The 23496-nt window shown below is 37.0% G+C and overlaps 1 protein-coding gene across 1 annotated transcript in view; it reads left to right on the top strand.

Moving 5' to 3' along the window:
• Window positions 1-8039, top strand: part of ABCD3 (ATP binding cassette subfamily D member 3) — a 57143-nt gene extending 49104 nt beyond the window's left edge. The window contains exons 21-23 of the mRNA XM_081322656.1: window positions 1132-1236; window positions 2669-2725; window positions 5890-8039. Coding sequence (XP_081178782.1) covers window positions 1132-1236; window positions 2669-2725; window positions 5890-5967 — 240 coding nt within the window. The 3' untranslated portion in view covers window positions 5968-8039. The remainder of the gene's footprint in view (window positions 1-1131; window positions 1237-2668; window positions 2726-5889) is intronic.
• Window positions 8040-23496: the final 15457 nt, after the last annotated feature.

The raw sequence follows: 23496 nt of genomic DNA, 5'->3' as shown, positions 1-23496 counted from the left end.
ACTTGCTCGCCACCGTTGTTAAGTGAATCACTGCAGTTGTTAGGTTAGTTAAGTTAGTAATCTGGCTTCCGCATGGACTCTGCTCGTCAGAAGGTTGCAAAAGGTGATCCCAAGACCCTGGGAGACATTGCAACCGTCATAAATTGCCAAGCATCTGAATTTTGATCACATGACCATGGGGATGCTGCAGTGGTCATAAGTGTGAAAAACAGTCATAAGTCACTTTTTTCAGTGCCCTTGTAACTTTGAACAGTCACTAAACGAACTGTTTTTTTTATTGAAAAGTTTTACAATACATTTTTAAATACAAACCCCCCTCCCCCTCCCCTCTCCCCAACCCCCCCAACCCTACCCTCCCCTCCCCCCTCCCCGACTTCCCAGAGCAAAATACAGGGTATAAAAATACAAACAAACATAATCTAAAATATGCAAACAACTATAAAATATTAAGTTCTATCGCACTTTAACTCTTAATAAAATGACTACAAGCTAGTTATACATTATATCCGCTACTTATTCAAATGCTAAATGAAACATTTTAGTCCCTCTAAACTAACTGTTGTAAGTCGAGGACTTCTTATACCTGTTGGTTAACAATTTAATACAGTATTACATAGGAACAAAATGTGTTACAATGTCTGTTTTTGTCAATAAGCTTTAAAAAAAATAGTTCGCTACTTACAGTCCAGAATCTGCTTAATTCCAGTTCAAAATATTTGTTCTTCTAATCTAGAATTAGCAGCAGTTCTCGGTCATAGATAAGTCTCCCATTAACTTTTAAGAAATCAGAAATTTAGTAAAATAATTTCACATAATTCTGTGTGATGGCAACAGAATGAAATTTTTGCATCTACTTCAAGAAAAAAAAAGAGCTGTACCATGTTTTGCTTTTATTTTAATGTTTACTAAAGGACTGCATACAAATAATGTGACTGGACAATATGAGTGTAGTGGAATTAATGGACATTTGTGTAGTAATGTTGTGATTTGAACATTTCTCCATATAATGTGACTTATATTTTATGATTAACTGCAAAATATCTTAGGTATTTTTTTAAAAAAAATCAGTTTAATGTTCTTCGTATGTATGGATTGTATGACAATCCTTTATCATTTCTTTTTTCATTGCAGATGGCTAGATTGTTTTACCATAAACCCCAGTTTGCAATTCTGGATGAATGTACCAGTGCTGTTAGTGTTGATGTGGAGGGATACATCTACAGCCATTGTCGGAAAGTATGTTTTTCTGTGGTTAATTTTGCATTGCTAGGTTCAGATCTAACTTTAAAGCCATGTAAAAAAAGAAGGGAATATGACTACAGTACTATAGTTACTCTAGGCCAAGAGGCCTAGAGTTATTAAACTGAATATATTTTAAAGACGACAAAATAAAACAGCAGAGAGAAAAATGACAGTCTGCTTTGGCAAATTTTTATTACACATTTTCTGTAGAATATAATTTAAGTCTGTCCCTCTCTTCCTGAAGTCTCTCCAACTTGAAGGTAATTTCTCTGAATTAAGAGGATGAGAGTGATTTAGTTCACTGATTAATAGTCATTGTTTTGCAAAAAAAGGGGGGAGATAGTGGCTGAGCCAAAAAAGGGGGGGGATTTGATAGAATTAAATCTGCAGTTTCAGTCAAAAAAGTTGTTCTTGGACCAGGGCTAGGCCACTATGACATCTTTATGACATGTGGACTTCAACTCCCAGAATTCCTGAGTCCGCTGTATAGGTTGTAACGTTGTCATAGTTACCCACCCCTGTCCTGGATAGTGGATGGAGGAATATAAAGAGATAAGAAGGCTGACTGGGTATTTTGTGCCTTCCTTCCTTCCTTCCTTCCTTCCTTCCTTCCTTCCTTCCTTCCTTCCTTCCTTCCTTCCTTCCTTCCGTCCTTCCTTCCTTCCTGTTTATTTATTGAATTTATATGCTGCCTCATCACAGTTGAAACTGAGTTGGAGCTGGTCCTGCCCTAAATAGCTGTTTTGTCTTTGTTAGGACCAAAGCAAATAAGAATTGTGCAGTTGCCGAAGCTGGAGTTGACTATTCATGCACATATTTTCCCATTCGGGTTTCTTCTTTGTCTTGGAATAAAAGTTTTAAAAATGGCTAAAATCTATTTGTGATGACGTAATTATGAAGCCATTTCTGAAAATTGGCCTTCAGTTCTGGTGAATTCAATGAAGAAGATTTATACCTCTTTTATCTCTTTAGGGTTTAATTTCGGAAGGCTTAAAGTAAAGATGACATGCGAGATACAGCCTCATTTTTTAATCCAAGGGCGGAATGGGAGGACAGGATTAGGAGAAGGGAGTGAATGTTTCCCATGTAGATTCCCTGTTCCAAATCACCCCACTCCAAGCTGCTGTTACTTGTTGTAGGGAAAATGTACAAGTATCACAATGCCGCTGTGAGTTGCAAAAGAGAATTATGCAACGTAAAATTAAACAGAGCAAAAAGTTTCATCCCAGTGCTATAATTCTGATGTAAGTGGTCCCTCCTCCAGCAGCTGCTTTCAGAAAAAAGGAATACTTTGGAAAATTGGATTATTTTTCTCTAGATCATATACGGATTGGCTTTTTTTATTGTTTTGTGTGCCTCAGTGCAGATAGATGTTTAGCAATCTTAAAGCTTATTATAACCCTTAAACTGTGTTTTGGCATTTCAGGTTGGCATCACTCTCTTCACTGTTTCTCACAGAAAATCACTTTGGAAGCACCATGACGTAAGGCTTATTTTATTTAACTGTTTGTTTTTCCCCCCTAACGCATAAAATCCATTATGCATTATCAATGCCTGCTAAGGGAATAAGACTGGCTTCGTATATTATTGCTGGATAGGTTGAAAACAATAACATAGGATGTCTTATGATCTGAATTAAGGGGACGAATCAAACAGAAAACATGTTCTTTAAATATTCTGGTCTCAAAGCATAAAGTTTTAAGCCTAGGATTTAGCCTGAACGCATTATAACTCTTTTAATAAGTATGGGAATTCCCCAGGTTATACATCTCCCCCTTATGAGCCACTTCTAGATGATGATGATGATGATGATGATGATGATGATAAAGTTGGAAGGGGTGTTGGATGTCATCTAGTCCATCCCCCTGCTCAGACAAATGGCTGTACATCTTAAAAACTTCCAGTGTTGGAGCATTCATAGCTTCTTGAGGCAGGTTGTTCCATTGATTAATTGTTCTAACTGTCAGGAAGTTTCTTCTTAGTTCTAGGTTGCTTCTCTCTTTGGTTAGTTTCCATCCGTTGCTTCTTGTCCTGCCTTTGGGCGCTTTGGAGAATAGCTTGACTCCCTCTTCTTTGTGGCAACCCCTTGAGATATTAGAACGCTGCTATCATGTCACCCCTCGCCCTTCTCTTCATTAAACTAGACATACCCAATTCCAGCAACCGTTCCTTATATGTTTTAGCCTCCAGTCCCCTGATGATCTTTGTTGCTCTTCTCTGTACTCTTTCAAGAGTCTCGTTATCTGAGTGAGCTGCCTGCAGGAATCAAAATGACAGACAGTTGACTGGGAAATTGATCTGACTCAAAAAAGAGAAAAGCAGGCAGGGAGTCCTACTAGTGTCTTTCTGATATATGTGTAGCTGTGAGTGTTGCTGTTGGGAGGCCTCTGCAGCGTCTCTCTTTCTCATGTGGCGTCTCTCTCTCTTTCTCTCTAGTGACTATGGGTTTTGTAGGCAGGGAGGCCCCAGACGTATCTCCCTTGCACCTGCCCGTAACTGGCAAGGAGAGCCCCACCACTGCAGACTGGGAGGCTCTGACTGAGCAGCAGCACAGCACTTCCTGTTGCCCCAGCTGCTGCGTTTCCAAGGCCCCCTCCTTGCCTCCCGCTTTGTAGGCCTCCCCGTTTTCACATGTGTATGTAATCCCTGCTGCCTCTCCAGTTTCAGTGCATGCTCTAGTCCAGGGGTAGGCAACTTTGGCTCTTTTATGACTCGTGGATTTTAGCATAGCTAGCTCAGGAATTCTGGGAGTTGAAGTCCACGAGTCATAAAAGAGCCAAGGTTGCCTACCCCTGCTCTAGTCATAGTAAGACAAACATTTGATTAAATAATCTGTTACAGTTTAGATACTAATTTGGCTTAAGGACAGACTTAGAAATGGAACTCGTTCTTTACCTGGGGACTTGCTGTACTGTCTGTATTCTACTGCATCAAGGATCCAGTTGCAGCATATCAAATGAACAGTCCTTCATCGTGGTTAAGTCATATAGGTTCTGCAGCCGCTTATAACCCCATTTAGAATCTTCTAGAACTTACGTAATTGGTAGAACCATCTGTCCGCATTTCTCGCAAGGAGCTACTTTTCCATAACCAACAACAGGGAAACCCAGTTAGTTGGCACAGGAATGATACTGAACAAGCTGTCATGTATATTCATCAACCTGTGTGTTTCACATTCCTTGTGAAAGCTGGCAATTCCATATCTGATTGTGATGGCTGTCAGGGAGGAAATAGCATTCCTAAATGCTCGCTTCAAATCCGGAGAGCAGCACTGCCAAAGAACCAGCTTTGGCAGCAAAATCAGCTAATCATCAGCAGAAGAGAAAAATCCTCTTACCGTTCAGCAGCCATCTTGGGGGAAGTCTGCTCGGCAATTGCATTATTTTTTAAATGAATTTACATATATCGGTTGATTTTAGATATTTTTATTACAATATGTATTTTGGTTTTTCTCTTGAATTTTCCTTTGTAAAGCAAAGTTGTAAACATATTTTTTTTTACCTTTATGAAGCTCTTTTAGATTTAGTTCTTTTCATGATTTTCCTTTATTTCCCCAAGAAAAGAGGGTCACAGAAGTTATCACCAACCCTTTAAACAGATTAATATTTACATTGGCCTGAATGTTCACTGGAATGTCTGACATCAGTTGTTTCTGCCTGTCTCATAAGAACCAATAGAGTTAGCGTGCTTCAGATCTCTTGTTAAACAATATCATCTTATGGGATCCAGTAGGCGTAGTTTTCTTTGTCACTACACCTACTCTTTGGAATAGTTTCCTCTTGAGGACTGTTTAAAATTGTGATCTTGCTCTCCTTAGGAGAGCCTTAAAGATCTGGCTGTTCCTACAGACACTGTGGTGGGACATTGTATGAATCAGCATTTTGAAATCTGAGACTGTAGGGTTTAGTTCTTGTGAGTTTTTTACCTCAGTGCAGCTCTTTTTTATGATTTTTTTTAAAAAATGATCCGTATTCTTTTTAACTCTGTGTGAGCTGCCCAGTGTCATCACCAAGTGGGCAGCCTTAGAAATCGATAGTGTAGGTAAACGGAAAATTTCACTAAATGTTTTCCCCTTGTTTTTGACCGTTAAGAGCCAGAGGTTTGCTTAGATTTTCAGTTATATTTTTTTTCCCTAAAGAAGTTCAGTCATGACCATACTGTCATTGAAATTTTATACTGTACTCCACTGAATCATGTACATTTAGCTCAAGGATAATAAAAAAAAGATTGCTGGTTTTTCTGTATTAATATTGCACATCGTGATTTTCCTCATAAATATAATTAAAACAGTTAAGAGAGGGCACTTTTGCCATTAGTTTGTTGTAGCTAAGGTTTTTTTTAATATATAAATCACTTCTTTTAATGCCCATTCTTTAATCACCATTTGAAGAATACAGGATTATTATTTAACAGTTTGTGAGTTTCAGTAATAAGAAGCATTGAATTCATTTTTGAAAGACAAGGCTTAGGCCACTAGTTTAATTATTTTGGCCACCAGATGGTGATCAAATATCCACATTTTACTGAGCTCTTTTTCCCAGGGAAGATGTCTGAATATGAATTCCTAGATGATCCTTATCTAAACAGATGCATACTTTTCACTCTGGAATATCCAAATTTGCTGACTCTGTTTTCTTTCCCCCCAAGTTTTATCTTCACATGGATGGAAGAGGAAACTATGAGTTCAAGAAAATTACTGACGAAACAGTTGAGTTTGGTTCGTAACCTCCAACCCTGCCATCAACAGCCATGACTGTTAACAATACTGGACTTGGAGAAAGCACATTATGATGTAACAAAGCGACTTGACTTACTCTTTAAATTGATTACTAGGAATACGATAACAAGGTGTCAGTGCATTTATTATGTAGAATATTACTAATTTGTGTTCATGTTGGTTTAATTATTAATATGTTCTAAGAATGTTCTTATTCTTGTGTTTTTTAAAAAAAAAATCTGCCTAAATTAAATTGGGCTTAAATCACTGAAATGTTGATTCATCTTGGGATGTAAACTGTCTGAAGTCAACTAATTTGACTTCTGTTTGACCATACTTCCTCTGGGGAAGGCCCTTATTAAAATTAGATTCACTACCTCTTCTGTACCCAATACAATAGACATTAATTTCTATGTCACATCCTAATATATCAGTTCATTATATGTACTCTTTTTACGATAGGATATTACTGCAACATTTTACAGGGCAGTTGGCCTTTGTGTTAGCCATGGCTATGGAGACAGTCTCCTTGCAGGAATATGCTGAATAGATGGGTCAAAGGACCTTTAGAATTTCTTTGCAAAGAGATAAACTCAATCCAACTGGTCACTATCCTTCAATCCTATCTTTCCATTTTTTTTTCCTACTCAGCACAAATAAAATAACAATATTCCATTTGGCCTTTATATTCCAATTTCAGAAGGACAAATAAGATGAATGAGAATGGGGAAAAATTAAAGAAGAAAGAAAATAATTCCCAAATCCTTGTTATGGAATAAAGATCATGGACATTCTCACTTGTAATTTGTAGAATGTAATGTGCAAATTCTAAATGAAATGCCATACATATCTGCCACAAGGATTTGGATTTTTCGGAGAAGATATTTGCTTACTGCACATTTTTGTACCTGGCATGTAGGTCTATGATATGTGGGTGTGGTTTTTTTGTTTGCTTTTTTAAAAAAAAGAATGTAAAGTATGTAATGCCAGAGACACAGCAGTTCAGAGTCACCAAGAAACAGTTCATAATCTTTTAGAACTATTTTATAGTTATTACTTGAAAAATTGTTTGGCTTTCTGTCAATTACTTTTATAAAAATAATACAACTGCTTAAATATAAATAAGCACTTTTGAAACAGATTATGTGGTAATACTTGCATATGATGATTATAAATTATTGTCCAGATTTATTGACATAGATGGGACCGGAAGATGTGAGCTGGTTAGTCTGGCTATGTAACTGATTACCATTCTTACAAGAATTCTTCAAAAAATGCTATATGACATGATTTTATCTCTATAATATAATATCCATATGCACTTAACATGACGGCAAGCACTACATGCAAAATAAATGTGGATGGTGTTTTTCTCCCCTTTGCTTAAAATCAGCATTTGTTCTTAATGATTAGTCAATCATTAATTATCCCTCTTTCACAGGAAATCTGGAATTTGTCAAACTTCCAAATAGGTCATCAGATTTGATATTGTTCCAAAAAGTCAGTGTTTCTAAATGCCATTGTTTTCATGTGTGCTGGGTAAATGGGTGGAGAGTTGGGTTAGGATAAATTATCTGAGAGAGGCAAAAATAAATTTTAAATAACTATCTTCTGTTTAAATGTTAATTAACTAGTTTTAATTTAAATGTTAAATAACTAATGTGTTGCCATGTCATCTTTAATGAAGAATTGCCTTTTTATAATTACTTCAATTTTTTTTTCTCCCTGAAAGCTGATATTGGTAGTATTAGTTGATAGGAGTTTGCAGACAATGCATCAGAACATATCATAATCTGAAACAAGCATTCCAAGCAGTGTGATTATGATATCAATTTATCATAGATAAATTTCCCGGAATGGTTGTTTCAGATTGGACAGAAATCTGACTTCAGGAATAAATAAATCTCTGATTTGAATTTGGTTTCCACGCTTCTGGTGAAAACCTTTTCCATATATGATCTTTTTCTTTTTTTTCTTTGTGCGGCTATTCTACTGAGACCAGCTTTCTCAAGAAATTCCTAAGAAAAACTGATATTGTTAAAATACATATGTATCCTTTTACAGGAAATCTGGACTAAAAGAGAGAAATAGTAAAAAAAATGGCATGTGTGTTTTTCTTACTAACTGGAAAGCATATAGCATTTTTTGTTGAAAATCCAGGATTGCTTAATAGCAGTATTTTTCATAGAGTCGGAAATTTCATTCCTTGTGGAAAAGAGTTAATTGTTTGCTTTTCAATCTACCTTCATCCCCGACAACTCTTAAAATCTTCTCTGAATCTAAAAGAAGATTTTGAGGGAGATAATCTGTTGGGTAGAACTCCACATTCTGTGAAGAAAAAGCATTTCTACTTATGGAAACTCCCCATTGAATTTTACCCATCAGGCACAGTTTTTTTAAAATGTTATCTCTCAGAGCTGATTAACTTCAGTAACTATTAATCAGTGATACAGCAGATTGATTTTCTTCAGTGGTACATGAGACCCTTACAGGAAATGGTGATTTTAGATGACCTTCCTTAAACTCAAGTTTCATAACTTTTATTCAGAGAGCATCGATAATCAACTTGCCCCATGAGAAAAACTAGTATGAAGGTAAAAGTAACCGGAGCTGGGCTCAAGGGGAGAAAAATTGTTAAGATTATGCTTTTCATCTATAATGGTTAAAGGTTATGAAAAATGTTCCACAGATCAGCCATGATGGTCTTGTCATGGTCATATGTTTTGATTAATACTGTTAACAATTTATTAAACTGGAAATGTTGGTATGATGTAAAAGTCAGCAAGAATGAAGCATCACCATACTTCATACCATGTTTAGCTTGGTAGTCTTTTGTACTGTAGTTGATCGCAAGAGACTCTCGTTTCAGTGGGAAATAATTGCAGTAATTTGTTATTTTATAGCTTGTAAAGTCAATTAGAAGGAAAGGCATATGTACGATTTTTCTATATAAGTGCCTCTGGATAATAAAATTGACACATATAACTACTTAGCATTTGCTTTCTTTTTAATTTGTGTCAGTGAAAAGTTTTTACAACTGTACAATAGTTTTTTACAGAGTTTTATTAGTTTATAATATACAATACAATGGAAATACAAAAGCAAATAGTGGAAAAGATGGTGAAGGGAAAGGGGAGTAGAAAAGTGAGGTAAGGGAGAAAAGGGAAAAAAGGCATTGATTTCCGATTTTCTTTGGTACAATAGAGTATCAACTTCAAACCTCAGCTTTTTACTTTTACAAAATATTATTTATTTATTTATTTAATCCCATTTATATCCCGCCCTTCTCCAAAGACTCAGGGCGGCTTACAATCTAAGAAGCACAAACCAATAGCAATAGCCTTCATTCTTATGTATATGCCTGCTTATTAGGGCTTTCGCCCCCCCCCCAGCGGCATTATTACAAAGTCAGCTTAATTGCCCCCAAGAATCTGGGTCCTCATTTTACCTACCTCGGAAGGATGGAAGGCTGAGTCAACCTTGAGCCTGGTGGGATGCGAACCTGCACTAATTGCAGGCAGCTGGTGTTACTTAGGGAGGCATTAGCCCACTGCTCCACCAAGGCTCAGTCAAAATTCTTAACAGAATGATAGATCAGTGTTTCCCAACCTTGGCCACGTGAAGATGTGTGGACTTCAACTCCCAGAATTCCCCACTCAGCATAGCTGACTAGGGTATTCTGGGAGTTGAAGTCCACACATCTTCAAGTGACCAAGGTTGGGAAACACTGTGATAGATGATTCATTTTTTTTCCACCTCAAGCACAAAATCTAGAAGCAGTTCCCACGTGGCAATAAAAGTATTCATATTTTTTCTTTAATCAGTACAGTCCGTTTAGCCGTCTCTGCTTGCTCCATCAGTTTTTGTAGCCATTCCTCCGTTGTAGGAATCAATGTAGTCTTCCATTTCTGAGCGTAGAGTAATCTTGCTACTGTCAACATATATAACATTAAAGTTCCATATTTTTTCCCAGGTCTTTGTCCATAAGCCCCAAAAGAAAAGCCTCTGGTTTTCTTTCTATATTTATTTTACTGGTTTTCTTTCTATATTTATTTTAAGAATTTTCTGTATTAACATATGAATCCTGTTGTTGTTGTTGTTGTTAGTTGCGAAGTCGTGTCCGACCCATCGCGACCCTATGGACAATGTTCCTCCAGGCCTTCCTGTCCTCTACCATCTTCTGGAGTCCATTTAAGCTCACGCCTACTGCTTCAGTGACTCCATCCAGCCACCTCATTCTCTGTCGTCCCCTTCTTCTATTGCCCTCAATCTTTCCCAGCATTAGGCTCTTCTCCAGTGAGTCCTTCCTTCTCATTAGGTGGCCAAAGTATTTGAGTTTTAGCTTCAGGATATGGCCTTCTAAAGAGCAGTCAGGGTTGATCTCCTCTAGGACTGACCGGTTTGATCGCCTTGCAGTCCAAGGGACTCGCAGGAGTCTTCTCCAGCACCATAGTTCAAAGGCTTCAATTCTTTGGCGCTCAGCCTTTCTTATGGTCCAGCTTTCACTGCCATACATTGCAACTGGGAAGACCATAGCCTTGACTATACGCACTTTTGTTGACAGGGTGATGTCTCTGCTTTTTAGTGTGCTGTCTAGATTTGCCATGGCTTTCCTCCCAAGGAGCAAGCATCTTTTAATTTCTTGGCTACAGTCCCCATCTGCAGTGATCTTGGAGCCCAGGAAAATAAAATCTGTCACTACCTCCATTTCTTCCCCATCTATTTGCCAGGAATTGAGAGGGCCAGATGCCATGATCTTGGTTTTCTTAATGTTTAGTTTCAACCCAACTTTTGCACTCTCCTTCTTCACTTGCAACAAGAGGCTCTTTAGTTCCTCTTCACTTTCTGCTATTAGAGTGGTATCATCTGCATATCTTAGGTTGTTGATGTTTCTTCCGGCAATCTTAATTCCAACTTTTGATTCATCTAGTCCTGCCTTTCTCATGATGTGCTCTGCATATAAGTTAAATAGGCAAGGCGACAGTATACAGCCTTGCCGGACTCCTTTCCCAATTTTGAACCAATCAGTGGTTCCGTGTCCAGTTCTCACTGTTGCTTCTTGGCCTGCATATAGGTTTCTCAAGAGACAAATAAGATGGTCTGGTATGCCCATCTCTTTAAGGACTTGCCAGAGTTTGTTATGATCCACACAATCAAAGGCTTTAGCATAGTCAATGAAGCAGAAGTAGATGTTTTTCTGGAACTCTCTAGCTTTCTCCATGATCCAGCGTATGTTAGCAATTTGAGTTAGCACTTTTACTGCATCGTCTTTTAAGATTTTGAATAGCTCAGCTGGAATACTGTCACCTCCACTAGCTTTGTTGTTGCTCAGCTTTTCTAAGGCCCACTTCACTTCACATTCTAGGATGTCTGGCTCGAGGTCAGTGACCAACTCATTGCGATTATCAGGGACATTAAGCTCATTCTTGTATAGTTCTTCTGTGTAATTTTGCCACCTCTTCTTAATCTCTTCTGCCTCTGTTAGGTCCCTGCCATTTTGGTCCTTTATCATGCCCATTTTTGCATGAAACGTTCCCTTCATCTCTCCAATTTTCTTGAAAAGATCTCTGGTCCTCCCTATTCTATTGTTTTCTTCTATTTCTTTGCATTGTTCATTTAAGAAGGCATTCTTATCTCTTCTAGCTATTCTTTGGAATTCTGCATTTAATTGGGCATATCTTTCTTTTTCTCCCTTGCCTTTCGCTTCCCTCCTTTCCTCAGCTATTTGCAAAGCTTCCTCAGATAGCCATTTTGCTTTCTTGCATTTCTTTTTCTTTGGGATGGTTTTGGTTGCTACCTGTTGTACAATGTTGCGAACCTCTGTCCATAGTTCTTCAGGCACTCTGTCTATCAGATCTAATTCCTTAAATCTATTTGTCACCTCTACTGTATATTCAACAGGGATATGATTTAATTCATACCTGACTGAATGAATCCTACTCCAATATTTTTTTTGCTTTATCACACGTCCATCATAAGTGGTAAAAAAAATCCCCTCTTTACCTTTACATTTCCAACATTCATTTGAAATACCTTTATACATTTTTGATAACTTGTCTGGTGTTAAGTATCAACAGTACATTATCTTATAAATTTTTTCTTTTAGATTATAATTTTAGTGCAAATGTTAATCCTTTATTCTGCATATTTCCCCACTGTTCAAGCATTATATCCAAAATTCCTTGCCCACTGAATCATACAATGTTTTACTTATTCATTTTCCAGATTTAAATTCAATAGCATTTTGTAAACTTTAACAATAATATGCTCATCAGCACCTCACAATAGGTTTTCCAATTCATTTTTAGCAGAATTAAAGCCATGATTCTTTTTATCTAACTTGAATCTTTCTTTCAATTGCATATATGTAAACCAATGGCAGACATGACCTGATTCTAGCTGCTCCTTAGATTTCAGGGTAGAGTCACCCAAAGTGAAAGATATTATTTTACTTAATAATACCAAATTGGCCTCATCGCCATCTCTTTTCTAAAAAAGGCCTCTTGTGGGGAAACCCAAAGTGGCACCTCCATAGAAAACCTGGTTTTATATTTATTCCAAACTCTCAAAATGGCACACCTGGTAAAAAGATTATTAAAATCAACATCAACTTTAACTTTAAAGGTAAAAGGTAAAGGTTCCTCTGAACATACGTGCTAGTCGTTTCCAACTCTAGGGGCCGGTGCTCATCTCCGTTTCAAAGCCGAAGAGCCAGCGCTTGTCCGAGGACCTTTCCATGGTCATGTGGCCGGCATGACTAGATGCCAAAGGCACACGGAACGCTGTTACCTTCCCACCGTAGTGGTCCCTATTTTTCTACTTGCATTTTTACGTGCTTTCGAACTGCTAGGTTGGCAGAAGCTGGGACGAGTAACAGGTGCAGCACTTGGGATTCGACCCGCCAAACTGCCGACCTTCTGATCAAGAAGCTCAGCGTCCTAACCCACTGAGCCACAAATAGCCATGCCAACCAAACCTTAATTCCTGGCCTTCTAGGTCCAGTAACCTCTTATTCTGAAGGTTCACCCATTCTTTTAGCCAAACCAAACAACAAGCATCAAAATACAGTTTCAAATCTGGTAAACCCAAACCCTCTCTTTCCTTAGCATCTTGCAATAATTTATATCTAATTCTCAGTTTTTCCACCTGCCATATAAATTTAGAGTTATCCCTCTGCCATTGTTTGAACAGAGTTTCAGTTGCAAGTATTGCTAATGTTTGAAACAGGAAGAGCCTTTTTGGTAAAACATTCACCTTAATTACAGAAATTCTACCCAATAATGATAAATGCAATTTGTCCCATCTTAATAAATCTTTTTTGATATCATTCCAGAGTGTCACATAGTTATTTTTAAACAAGCTTATATTTGAATTTGATAACATAACCCCCAAATATTTCACCTTTCAACCCTTAAAATCCGACTTTTTAGTCAATATATCACCATCCTGTGCAGTCATATTCTTAATCAAAATAGATGTTTTCTGCTTATTAATTTTAAAACTGGCCAAGGACCCAAACTCATTTAGGTCATCAAGTATTCTGTTATTTTTTGGGTCTTGCAGAAATATTACCAAACTATTGGCAAAGACCCTCAATTAATAAACTTCATTCTTAACATTTATAGCTTTTATTTTCTCATCTTGCCTAATGTCTCTATTCAGGACTTCCAGCACCAAGATAAACAACAGTGGAGGCAGCGGACAATTGTACAACTGTACAATTGATTGCCATATATAGTGATTCAGCTTTCATAATTTTAGGGGCTGATCCCAGTTAAAGTGAAAAATTATCAATCCTAAATTACAAACATTATGGAGTCCATATTTCTGTGTGTGCGTGCCTGCTGCTTTTCCGTTTTCTAACACAGGATCCAGTCAACAGAAAACCCAAGAATCTACTATAAAATAAAGAGCTTCGGTTTTGTTTCAAAGCTGCTTTTTTAATCCAATCTGATTGCAATTCCTGTTTTGTTTGTTTCTTTGTTTTTGCTTCATAGTAAAACAAAGGAAGTAAGAGAAACATACAACTTGGAAAATGTATATTATGTGAATGTGAATCAATCCGGCTGCCTTCTGCTTGCTAAGAACATATTTTACTCAAACCTAAGACACAATAACTAATTTCATGCATTATGGGTACATTATGGTTTGTTTCATTTTATATCCATGTTGCTTGACCTCAGCCATTGAGTTTATTTCACAAAACATAAAACCTTTGTTCCATGTAATTTTTTGAGCCTCGCCAGTATGATAAGTATGTTTACAATAAGTAATTTACAAAGGTTTTTCTGATTGCACCTGTTGTACCTAGTTGTGGTTGCCAGTAAGGGGCATGACTAAAGTGTTAATTTGACATCTGGCTAAGAGTGATTGTTAAAAGGATTTTTTTTAAGGAGCTAACGTTTCACATCTTATGAGCAACTACAGCATTGTGGTCTCTGGTTGCAACATGACAAGGCTTACATAACCATTTTTCTTCTTCCCACACATCGCATACACTACTACATTTCTTACACATGAAAATCATTTCTTCTAAGCTATTATCACACACACACACACACACACACACACACATACACATAACCACACAGACACACACAGGTATGTATGCATATATAAAATATATGAGTGTATAACATAATATATGCATACACACATATATTTGATACTCCCTTTTGGGTTTTTTAACTAGTAAGCAGAGTGACAGGTATATATTTTAGCATTAATTAATGGAATTGTTTTATGTAAGAAAGTTTAATAGCTTTGATGAGTTTCCATGCCTATGATCTCAGTATAGCAAAGCTGTTGATGAATATTTAAGTCCCCTTTGGTCTTTATTACCATAATGGGAGATAAAGCAGACTTTCAGAGGACAAGTTTATATTGTAAATACTTGGCATTGAATGACGTAGCTAATGAAACGTAAGCGGGGGAAATGATTTATCTGGAATTAATGGCAGATTATGCAAGCAGGTTTTGAACATGAAGTACAATTTCACTATTTAGAATAGGAAAGGGGAATCAAAATTCTGATATGGCTAGAGCCCATTTTTGAATATTATGATTTGACTGGAGCACTTTTATACCTGCTATTAAAAGACAGTAGCACTACATATCATTTTTTTTCTTCAGACAATATATTCATGGCATGTTAAAGCACTCCCTGTCATTCATGCCTGTTCAAAGATCCTGTTTATTATAATGGATACAGTTTTCCATTCATTTTAAAAAGCCTTGCTTGGCAGATTATCCAATGGAGTTGGAAGAGCCAAGCTTAAAATTCTATTGATCCTCAATCTCAGGATGAAAAGGGGGAAAATAGTTTTATTACTCTGTTTACTTTATTAAACATAGTCACTTTCTGTTTTTTTTAATTAATAATTAAGGGGATGTCAGACAGTTTTCTTCTTCCTACACTTATCCTTTTTAATCTAGTAATATAGCATTATATTATATTAGGGGTTAAATCTGTCAGTGTTCACATCAGATCATAGCTAAGCAATCAGATTGCTCTTCGCCGAGATGAATAGGGATGATAGTTGAGATCTAAACCCTGAAACTGCTAATAATTAGATTGGGCAAAAAAAAATCCATTTTATAGGCAATTGTAAAAATAACAGACACACCATCAATTGAAACCAATGCTATTCCATGCAATACAGTATATTCACTTTCTAGACATTATTATAGAAGTACATACAAATACTATGCCTTAGAAACACAAATTGCTCCAGATATTTATGGGATTTTAGTGTCTATTAAACATTCACCACAAAAAGAAATCTTGGATTTCAGGAAAGGTAAGTGTTACGGCTTTTATCTGTTCAGACATTAGGGAGAAGATTACAAGTAAAATGCAAGTCAGGCACTTCTCATTCAACCAATAAGCAAGTGAAAGATAAAAGAAAGAAAAAAAGAGTCCTAGATAGGTGGCAGAAGTAATTCACTATAAGAAATGGCAATGCTACAACTTGGGTTAGACATTGATGTTTTTCTTCCACCTGACTTAATGGCAGGTCAGTATGAGCTGATGAAAAACTCTGCAAAAGTGGACCATTCTCTACCATAAACCCAGATGCCAACTCTGTCTCCATATTTTCATTGGCAACAATATTTAAGTTTCTGCTGCTATTAGGCATAATATCCACTCATGTTTCCAATATGATATCGGCTATCATTTTCCAGTATGCCAATTCATTCTATGTAAGACAAGTTTCTGCTGTGAGTATAAAAGAATAAATGTATATAATCCAACATCTGAACTGGTGTTATGCAAAAACAAGCAGGAAACTCTTCTGAAACATTCCATTATTGATGGCTATCCTTGTGGGGAAAAAGATTCTAGTAAATAATTATTTCTCTCCCTCCCCTTATTTTTTTACCATGCCTGTTTTTAACGGAATACAATTTTTGCTTTTTGTTGATTCAAGCTGCTTTTTCCCCTGTCATTGGAGCTTAAAAACAGGAAATGCTAGATCAACGCATACTTTTAAACATAGTGTGGAGATGTAGAAAGAACATAATTGAGAAACTGCACAATTTGCCATTTTAACAAGGTTCTCCTGTTTAAAGCTTTCAACAGAAGCAGAGAACTTGTTTAAGTTTTAAGGAATTTAAGACAGATTTTTTTTTCGTGGGATCCAGCTTCTCCAGCAAAGGAGGGCAGGATAATCTTTAATAATAACCTTAGGAATGTTAATATATCCTAGTTGTTTCTATAAAAAGTTTATATTATAGATATAATAAAACCTCTAACAGCCACAGGATTTGTGGAAATTCAGATGAGCACATATCTCTTCTAAATACATAGAAGTTTATGAAATCTAATAATTCATATTCTAATTTTACTTATAAGAAAGATGCTTTTTATATATACATAAATGTACAAAGGTCTGAAAAGTATTTCAAAATTAATGGACAAGGTTCCCATGAAGAACATGTGTGTATAGTGCTAATGTCTTCATATACATGGCACCATTTTATGAATAGTTAATATAGTTTGATGATGCTCAATTCCAATCATGTGCAAATATTTACTTCTATGTTTTGGTATAATTGAGGATCAAATCAGTATTTTTTAAGCACTGCAAAAAAAATTCTGAGGTGAGATGGTAGAGGAATTATGCATATATTTATTTATTTATTTATTCGGTTTATATACCGCCCTATTCCCAAAGGACTCAGGGCGGTTTACAAGGCAAAATTTAAAAACAATCCAATATAAAATTAAAATTAAATTAAGTCTAGCCGCAAAAATTAGGTTATCCAATGTTATCTATTGAGGGCAAGGTGCTGGTTATCACCTATAAAGCCCTACATGGCCTGGGTCCGGGGTATTTGAGGGAACACCTGCTGCCGGTATCAAACGCCCTTCGCCCAGTGCACTCCCACAGGGAGGGTCTGCTCAGGGTCCCGCCGGTAAGAGATTGCCGGCGGGTGATACCCAGGGATAGGGCCTTCTCAGTGGGGGCGCCTGCCCTCTGGAACCAGCTTCCGGTGGAGCTGAGGACTGCTCCCGACCTCCGATCATTCCGCCGGGGCCTGAAGACCTGGCTCTTTGAGCTCTCGGGCCCAGGCTGAGGAGATATTCATTTTAATTGGGGTTTTTAATAGTACAGGGTTGATTTAATATTTTTTAAATTGGGTTTTAACTTTTGTATGGTTGATTTTTAACTCCCTGTAAACTGCCCTGAGTCCTCAGGGAAAGGGCGGTATATAAATGCAATAAATAAATAAATAAATAGAAGAAGGGGACGACAGAGAACGAGGTGGCTGGATGGAGTCACTGAAGCAGTAGGCGTGAGCTTAAATGGACTCCAGAAGATGGTAGAGGACAGGAAGGCCTGGAGGAACATTGTCCATAGGGTCGCAATGGGTCAGATACGACTTCGCAGCTAACAACTACGTTAATATATACACTGTAAAATTAATACATTTATGCAATTCATATGTCCAATACAAGGTGCTTGTTATTTTTTTAAAGCCCTGATGGCATAGGACCTGGTTATTTCAATTCTGGCTGATTCAGTTCTGCACGTCTGGCACATTCCAGGTTCCTTTGCTTAACCAATGTTATCTATTGAAACACTGGAAGTCCATCTTCTCTGTAGCAGCACCTGTCTTCTGGAATAAGGTTTCCCCCTGAGATCCAGATGGCCCCAACTCTGCCATTATTTAGAACAACCTTGAGGACCTGGCTCTTCGCCCTGGGGAGGGACAATGAGACCTTTCACTTCATTGCACCTGCCATATTTTATCTTAATTTTTTACTGATTTTATGGCAGCTTTTAATTGTATGAGCTACCCAAAGTCAATGAGAGTCACGATGCATGCAAGTTTAATAAATCGTCATCATCATCTTCATCATTATCATCCAATTTCCTTTTACATTGACAGCATTATGCAAATCATAGGAAAAGAAATTAAAGAAAGTAAGAGAAAAGGAAAGGAAATCTAAATCATGTCGATACTCCTAATTATGATGCCATATCCTTCTATCCTTGCAAACCACCTTGTTTCCATTGTCTCCACACATTGATTCATACAGTCCCATTTTGTTTTCTCTCCCCGCCCCACCAATTCCATCTTAACATTTCTCAATCAATTTTCCCAAGGTCTGACTTTCAATTTCTGATTGATACTACCAAAAGTGTATTACATATTAAAATATTATATCTCTCTAAATGGCTAAATGATGAATAACAGTTCTTAAGTGGCTTGATAGCATGAGATATGGGATGTTTCCTACAGCTGTACTGCCTCCCAGAGGTTTGTTATAGATACACATGTCAGTACAATGGGCACCAGGGAGAATATTCCACTGTCATCCATCCATCTATCCATCCATCCAAATAATGCACAATAATAATTCTTAGAAGTGCATTATTTTTTTCAAACAGGATGACGAACCAAATGTTGCTGAACTGCAACTCTTTGCCTCCTTCACAATTCACCAAATTACCTAGTACCCTGATAAAAATAGTAGTTCAACATGATTTTTAAGAGCAGAAAATCCTGATTCTTGTTCCATTCCCAGAAAGTTATTCACCAGAAGAGACTGTAGTTTGTGTTACTTTTGTCAGAAAAAGAAAAAAAAAGATATACTCTGGAAGAGTATTTTCAAAATTGGATACCATGAAGATGTATGGCTTCAATACCCACAATCCTCAGAAATCGACACTGTGACCAGAAATTTTAGGAACCTGTTGGGAGGGGCCCCAGTTAAGGAAAGGCTGCTCAGAGGTTGACATCCTCTACATTCCCAAATCCAATATCCAAGGACAACAGTGTTCTATATCCTTAAAGGAGCTATGGACATCACTAACGGATTTGTGTAGTTCGTTAGCATTTTAATTTTTACTTCCAATTGTTGTTACACTTTTTAAAGTACATTGAATATATAAATATATAAATTTAATGAAATTCAATAACAGTCTGCAATATTTTGAAGTGGAAAGGAAGGGCTGAATAGGAAAAAAAATGTTCAAAAGCATCAGAGGACATTAAGCTTAATTTTTAACCGGGAGAGATGTGTGTAATTGTATAAGAATTATTGCTGCAACAGAGGTCTGCTTCAGTGGTATACTGAAGTTTATCTGTAGTAGTCTGTCTGTAGCATTAGTATGAAGTACTGATACAGCATTTTTCTTTCATTCCTGTTCAAAAAAAATTTGTCCTGGTAAGTTTCCAAAAACATGTTATCATCAAACATTGGACAGTCTCAGCTGCTGGAATTTACAGGAAAGGCCAAATTTGGGCAGTCCATTCTGAAATCGTGCAATCAATAATTAGTTCCTTCAAATGTGATTTGTGTCATTGTCAAAAATAGTAATTTGGGATCTTTATTTATTGTGCTAGACTGAGCTGGATGGACCGTAGATGAAAGCTATGTAATGGAATGTATGAATGACCTTGAGGAAAGAAGGGAAAAAATGCTGCCTAGGAAACAATCTGACAAGAGAAGGGGGAGCCCCCCCAAAGTCTTAACAATCCAACAAAGAAACTTAGGAAGGATCTGCTCTAACTGATCAGATGGTTAAAAATGGCAGTGACTTTGAAACACTGAGATCAACTCTCCAAAGCAAACCAGACAGGAAACACAACCAGACGACTAAATCTACTTTATTGTAAGGCTACGTTAACAGAATTTTGCAAGTCTGAATGAAGGTACAAACTTTCTACTTGTAACCATCTGATAAATTTGGTGAGTCCTTCCTACGTTTCTTTCTCTGACCATTAAACTCTTGGGTTCCCCATTCTCTGATTATTTCCTAGGCAGCATCTTTTTCCCTCATCCCCCCAAAGTCATCCACACGTTACACAATTAAAACAAGTGAACAGAACACGCTAGGTGAAAAACCAAATCATTAAAAAAATCAATTCTATTTTGTTTGGGAAATTCTATTTTGTTTGTGCTTGTGAGAGAAATCTGTGCAACAGGTGTGCTATGTAGTAACCAGAAGAAAGCATGAAATATGATACTGGATACACAATTAGTTTCCTGAGAATCTTTCTTTTAATATATTTTTTGGAAAATGAGCAACTTATTTCAGTGTCTTATATCACATGTTTGGTGTGGAATAGAATTAACAAAAGGTTAGAGGTAAAATTAATGAAAATCAGATGGATGATGTAATGCAAGAGAGAATACAGCTCTAAAACTCCTCAAGATGTGATAAATGAGTCATTTGTGGTTTTAAACCCTGTGTAAAAGTACACATAATGTGAAGAAAGGAAATTCTTACTACCACTTTCACATCAACATTTTACTGATTCATTTACCTTATCTTATGAATGAAATTCTACAAGGTGGTCTTGATTTATAACACCTCCATTTTTTTTCCTGTATTTTATTTTATTTTATTATTTTATTTTATTATTTTATTATTATTTTTTTATTTTATTTTATTTTATTATTTTATTTTATTTTATTTTATTTTATTTTATTATTTTATTTTATTTTATTTTATTTTATTTTATTTTATTTTATTATTTTATTTTATTTTATTATTTTATTTTAAATAAAATAAAGTTTGCCAAGCACCTTAAATGTGACCAGAAGACCTTGGAGGGGGACGGCTGCCAGAACTTTGGACAGGTCCTAAATTACATTTTGGGGGATCCATTGTAACTTCAAATAGCTACTGAGTGACCAGTTGTAAGTTGAGGACTACCTATAATTAAATCCTAAACGTCACAGCCTTGATGCAGTAATGAAATGACTGCCTAATCCCGCAATTATTTATTTTCAGAAAAGCCAAATAAAAGCCATCCCTCTCTATGAGGAAAATATGAAGTTTTAAAATTTGAGGTTTTAAAATTTGATAAATAAAAATATTTTAACTTTTGAATCCCTGACAGCTTTAGTCCCCTAAAGGTAGGAAAAGCTCTTCATAAAAACAACAAACCTATAATTTCCAGCTCAGTATGTGGATTGGGGAAACACATGGAAACTACGATTGCTGGACTAAGGAGCTGCCCATAGAGTTGAATGACCTGAATGCTGGGTCTATTTTGCCCTTTACTAAAGATAAGCTAAATCAGGGGTGTCAAACTCAATTTCATTGAGGGCCGCATCAGCATTGCGGTTGCCCTCAGGGGGCCGGGTGGGTATGGCCACGGTGGGCGTGGCCTACTGGGTGGGCGTGGCTAGAGTGTGTATGGCCTACTGGATGGGCATGGCCAGCTCTACATCGTTCGCATCAAGGGTGCCTATGCGGGCCTGGGCAGCAGTGGGACAGATCTGAGGGTCTCTGGCAGAAGGAGGGTCTCTGGGCCAGGGCCAAGGCAGTGGGGGCCATTCCCTCACTGTTTCCGCGGGCCACATGAAACCACTTCGCAGGCTGCATCTGGCCCCCGGGCCTTGTGTTTGACATGTCTGGGCTAAATCATAGATTGTAGAAGTAACCAACATGGATTTAACAGGACGAAGCTGGGAAGTGAGCCTACTATGACAAGGTAGGATCAGACATGATGATAGATAGAAAAGCTTTAGCAATAAAGAAGGTCAGGAGTTCACAAACTCCCTGGAAGTACCATGAGCAACTTAACCTGATCCATCATATACTTACTGGTAGCCCATGAGCATTCCTACCATTCTGCCCATTCAAATCTGCAATACTACAAACTTTGTGGACCCCTATGATCTACAGATAATTATTAAGAACAGTGAATTTATTTCTTGCACAACCTTAATATGAATTGAAATTAATGAAATTAATTTTCTTGGGTGGGAGGTGAGAAATGTCACACAAATCAATTAACCTCTTCTCGGCTGTTTTGAAACTGTGCAAGGCAATTGCTTTAAAACTCATTGCCCCAATGTAGGCTACCTGCAAGATTTATGGATATTTAAATTATGTGATATTTTATATTAAAACTTAATTTCCATCCAATCTTTACATTATGTGATTTATGTTAGGAATGTTATCTGGGTGAAAGATTAGAGTAAACATTGTCCTGCATGTCACATGTGCAACGTCATAAGCTTTTTATTCAAAATAGTCACAAGAACTACATTCTACGTTAAGCTCCCAATTACATTCCTGACATACCTTTTGGCAGCCTGGACTTGTTCGCTGACCTTGTTATAATGTATAATGCTAGTTGACCTCCCTTGTTTCTAAATAGGATCTTAATGTTTATAAATAAATATAATTACAATCAGTGCTTTTTTTGTAAAAGAAAAAGGTGCCGGAACTCACACATGTCATACAACCCGCCTTGCCTACCCTACAAGGTTCCATTCAAAAAAGGTGCCGGAACTCCGTTCTGAGCGTTCTATGACAAAAAAAGCCCTGATTACAATTACTTATTTGTGTCACCCCAGCATTATATACACATACTTCTCCACTTGCAAAAAAAACCCCACAACATATATTTTCTATATGGAGCAGGGGTCCACAATCCCTGGTCCGTGGACCGGTACTGGGCCGTGGCATGCCAGCATCTGGGCTGCAAACAAGCAAAGCCCCACCTGTGGGATGCAGGCAACACACAAAACCACACCCCTTCCGGTCTGTGGAAAAATCTCTCTCTACATAACCAGTCCTTGGTGCCCAAAAGGTTGAGGACCTCTGATGTAGAGAACTCTTTATACCACAGAACCCCTCTTCTTTTTTTTGAAAAAAAGAGAATTATAGGAGTATATTCTACATTTCAAATAGAGAATGTTTTATGAATTAAAAAAATCAACAGTAAACTATAGTTGATATATGTTTCTGTCTGATGGTGGAGCTAAGATTTGTGTTATTAGTGAGTTCATGTTGATGCAATCGAAATATATTTCTGCAAGTACTGTGGTTGTATGTATTTTATAGTAGAGAAATGAAGGGAAGAACAAACAATTCAGTTGTTAAAAGAAATCCTAATTCTTGAGGGGAAAATGTATATCTCCTCTAGTTCCTCAGTTAATTTTATGATTGGTGAGTTTTAAAATGTACAATGACAAGCCTGTTTTGGACCAGCCCTGACAAAGCATTTGATAATGAAAGCCACCGACTGCCCCAAATCAAGAAACATATTTCTGTAGTTCCCAT

The sequence above is a fragment of the Vipera berus genome (genome assembly GCF_964194415.1).
Source record: "Vipera berus genome assembly, chromosome: 3".
In the NCBI taxonomy this organism is placed as follows: Eukaryota; Metazoa; Chordata; class Lepidosauria; order Squamata; family Viperidae; genus Vipera; species Vipera berus.
The sequence above is the reverse complement of the archived record's forward strand: the minus strand, read 5'-3'. Positions and strand labels throughout refer to the sequence as shown.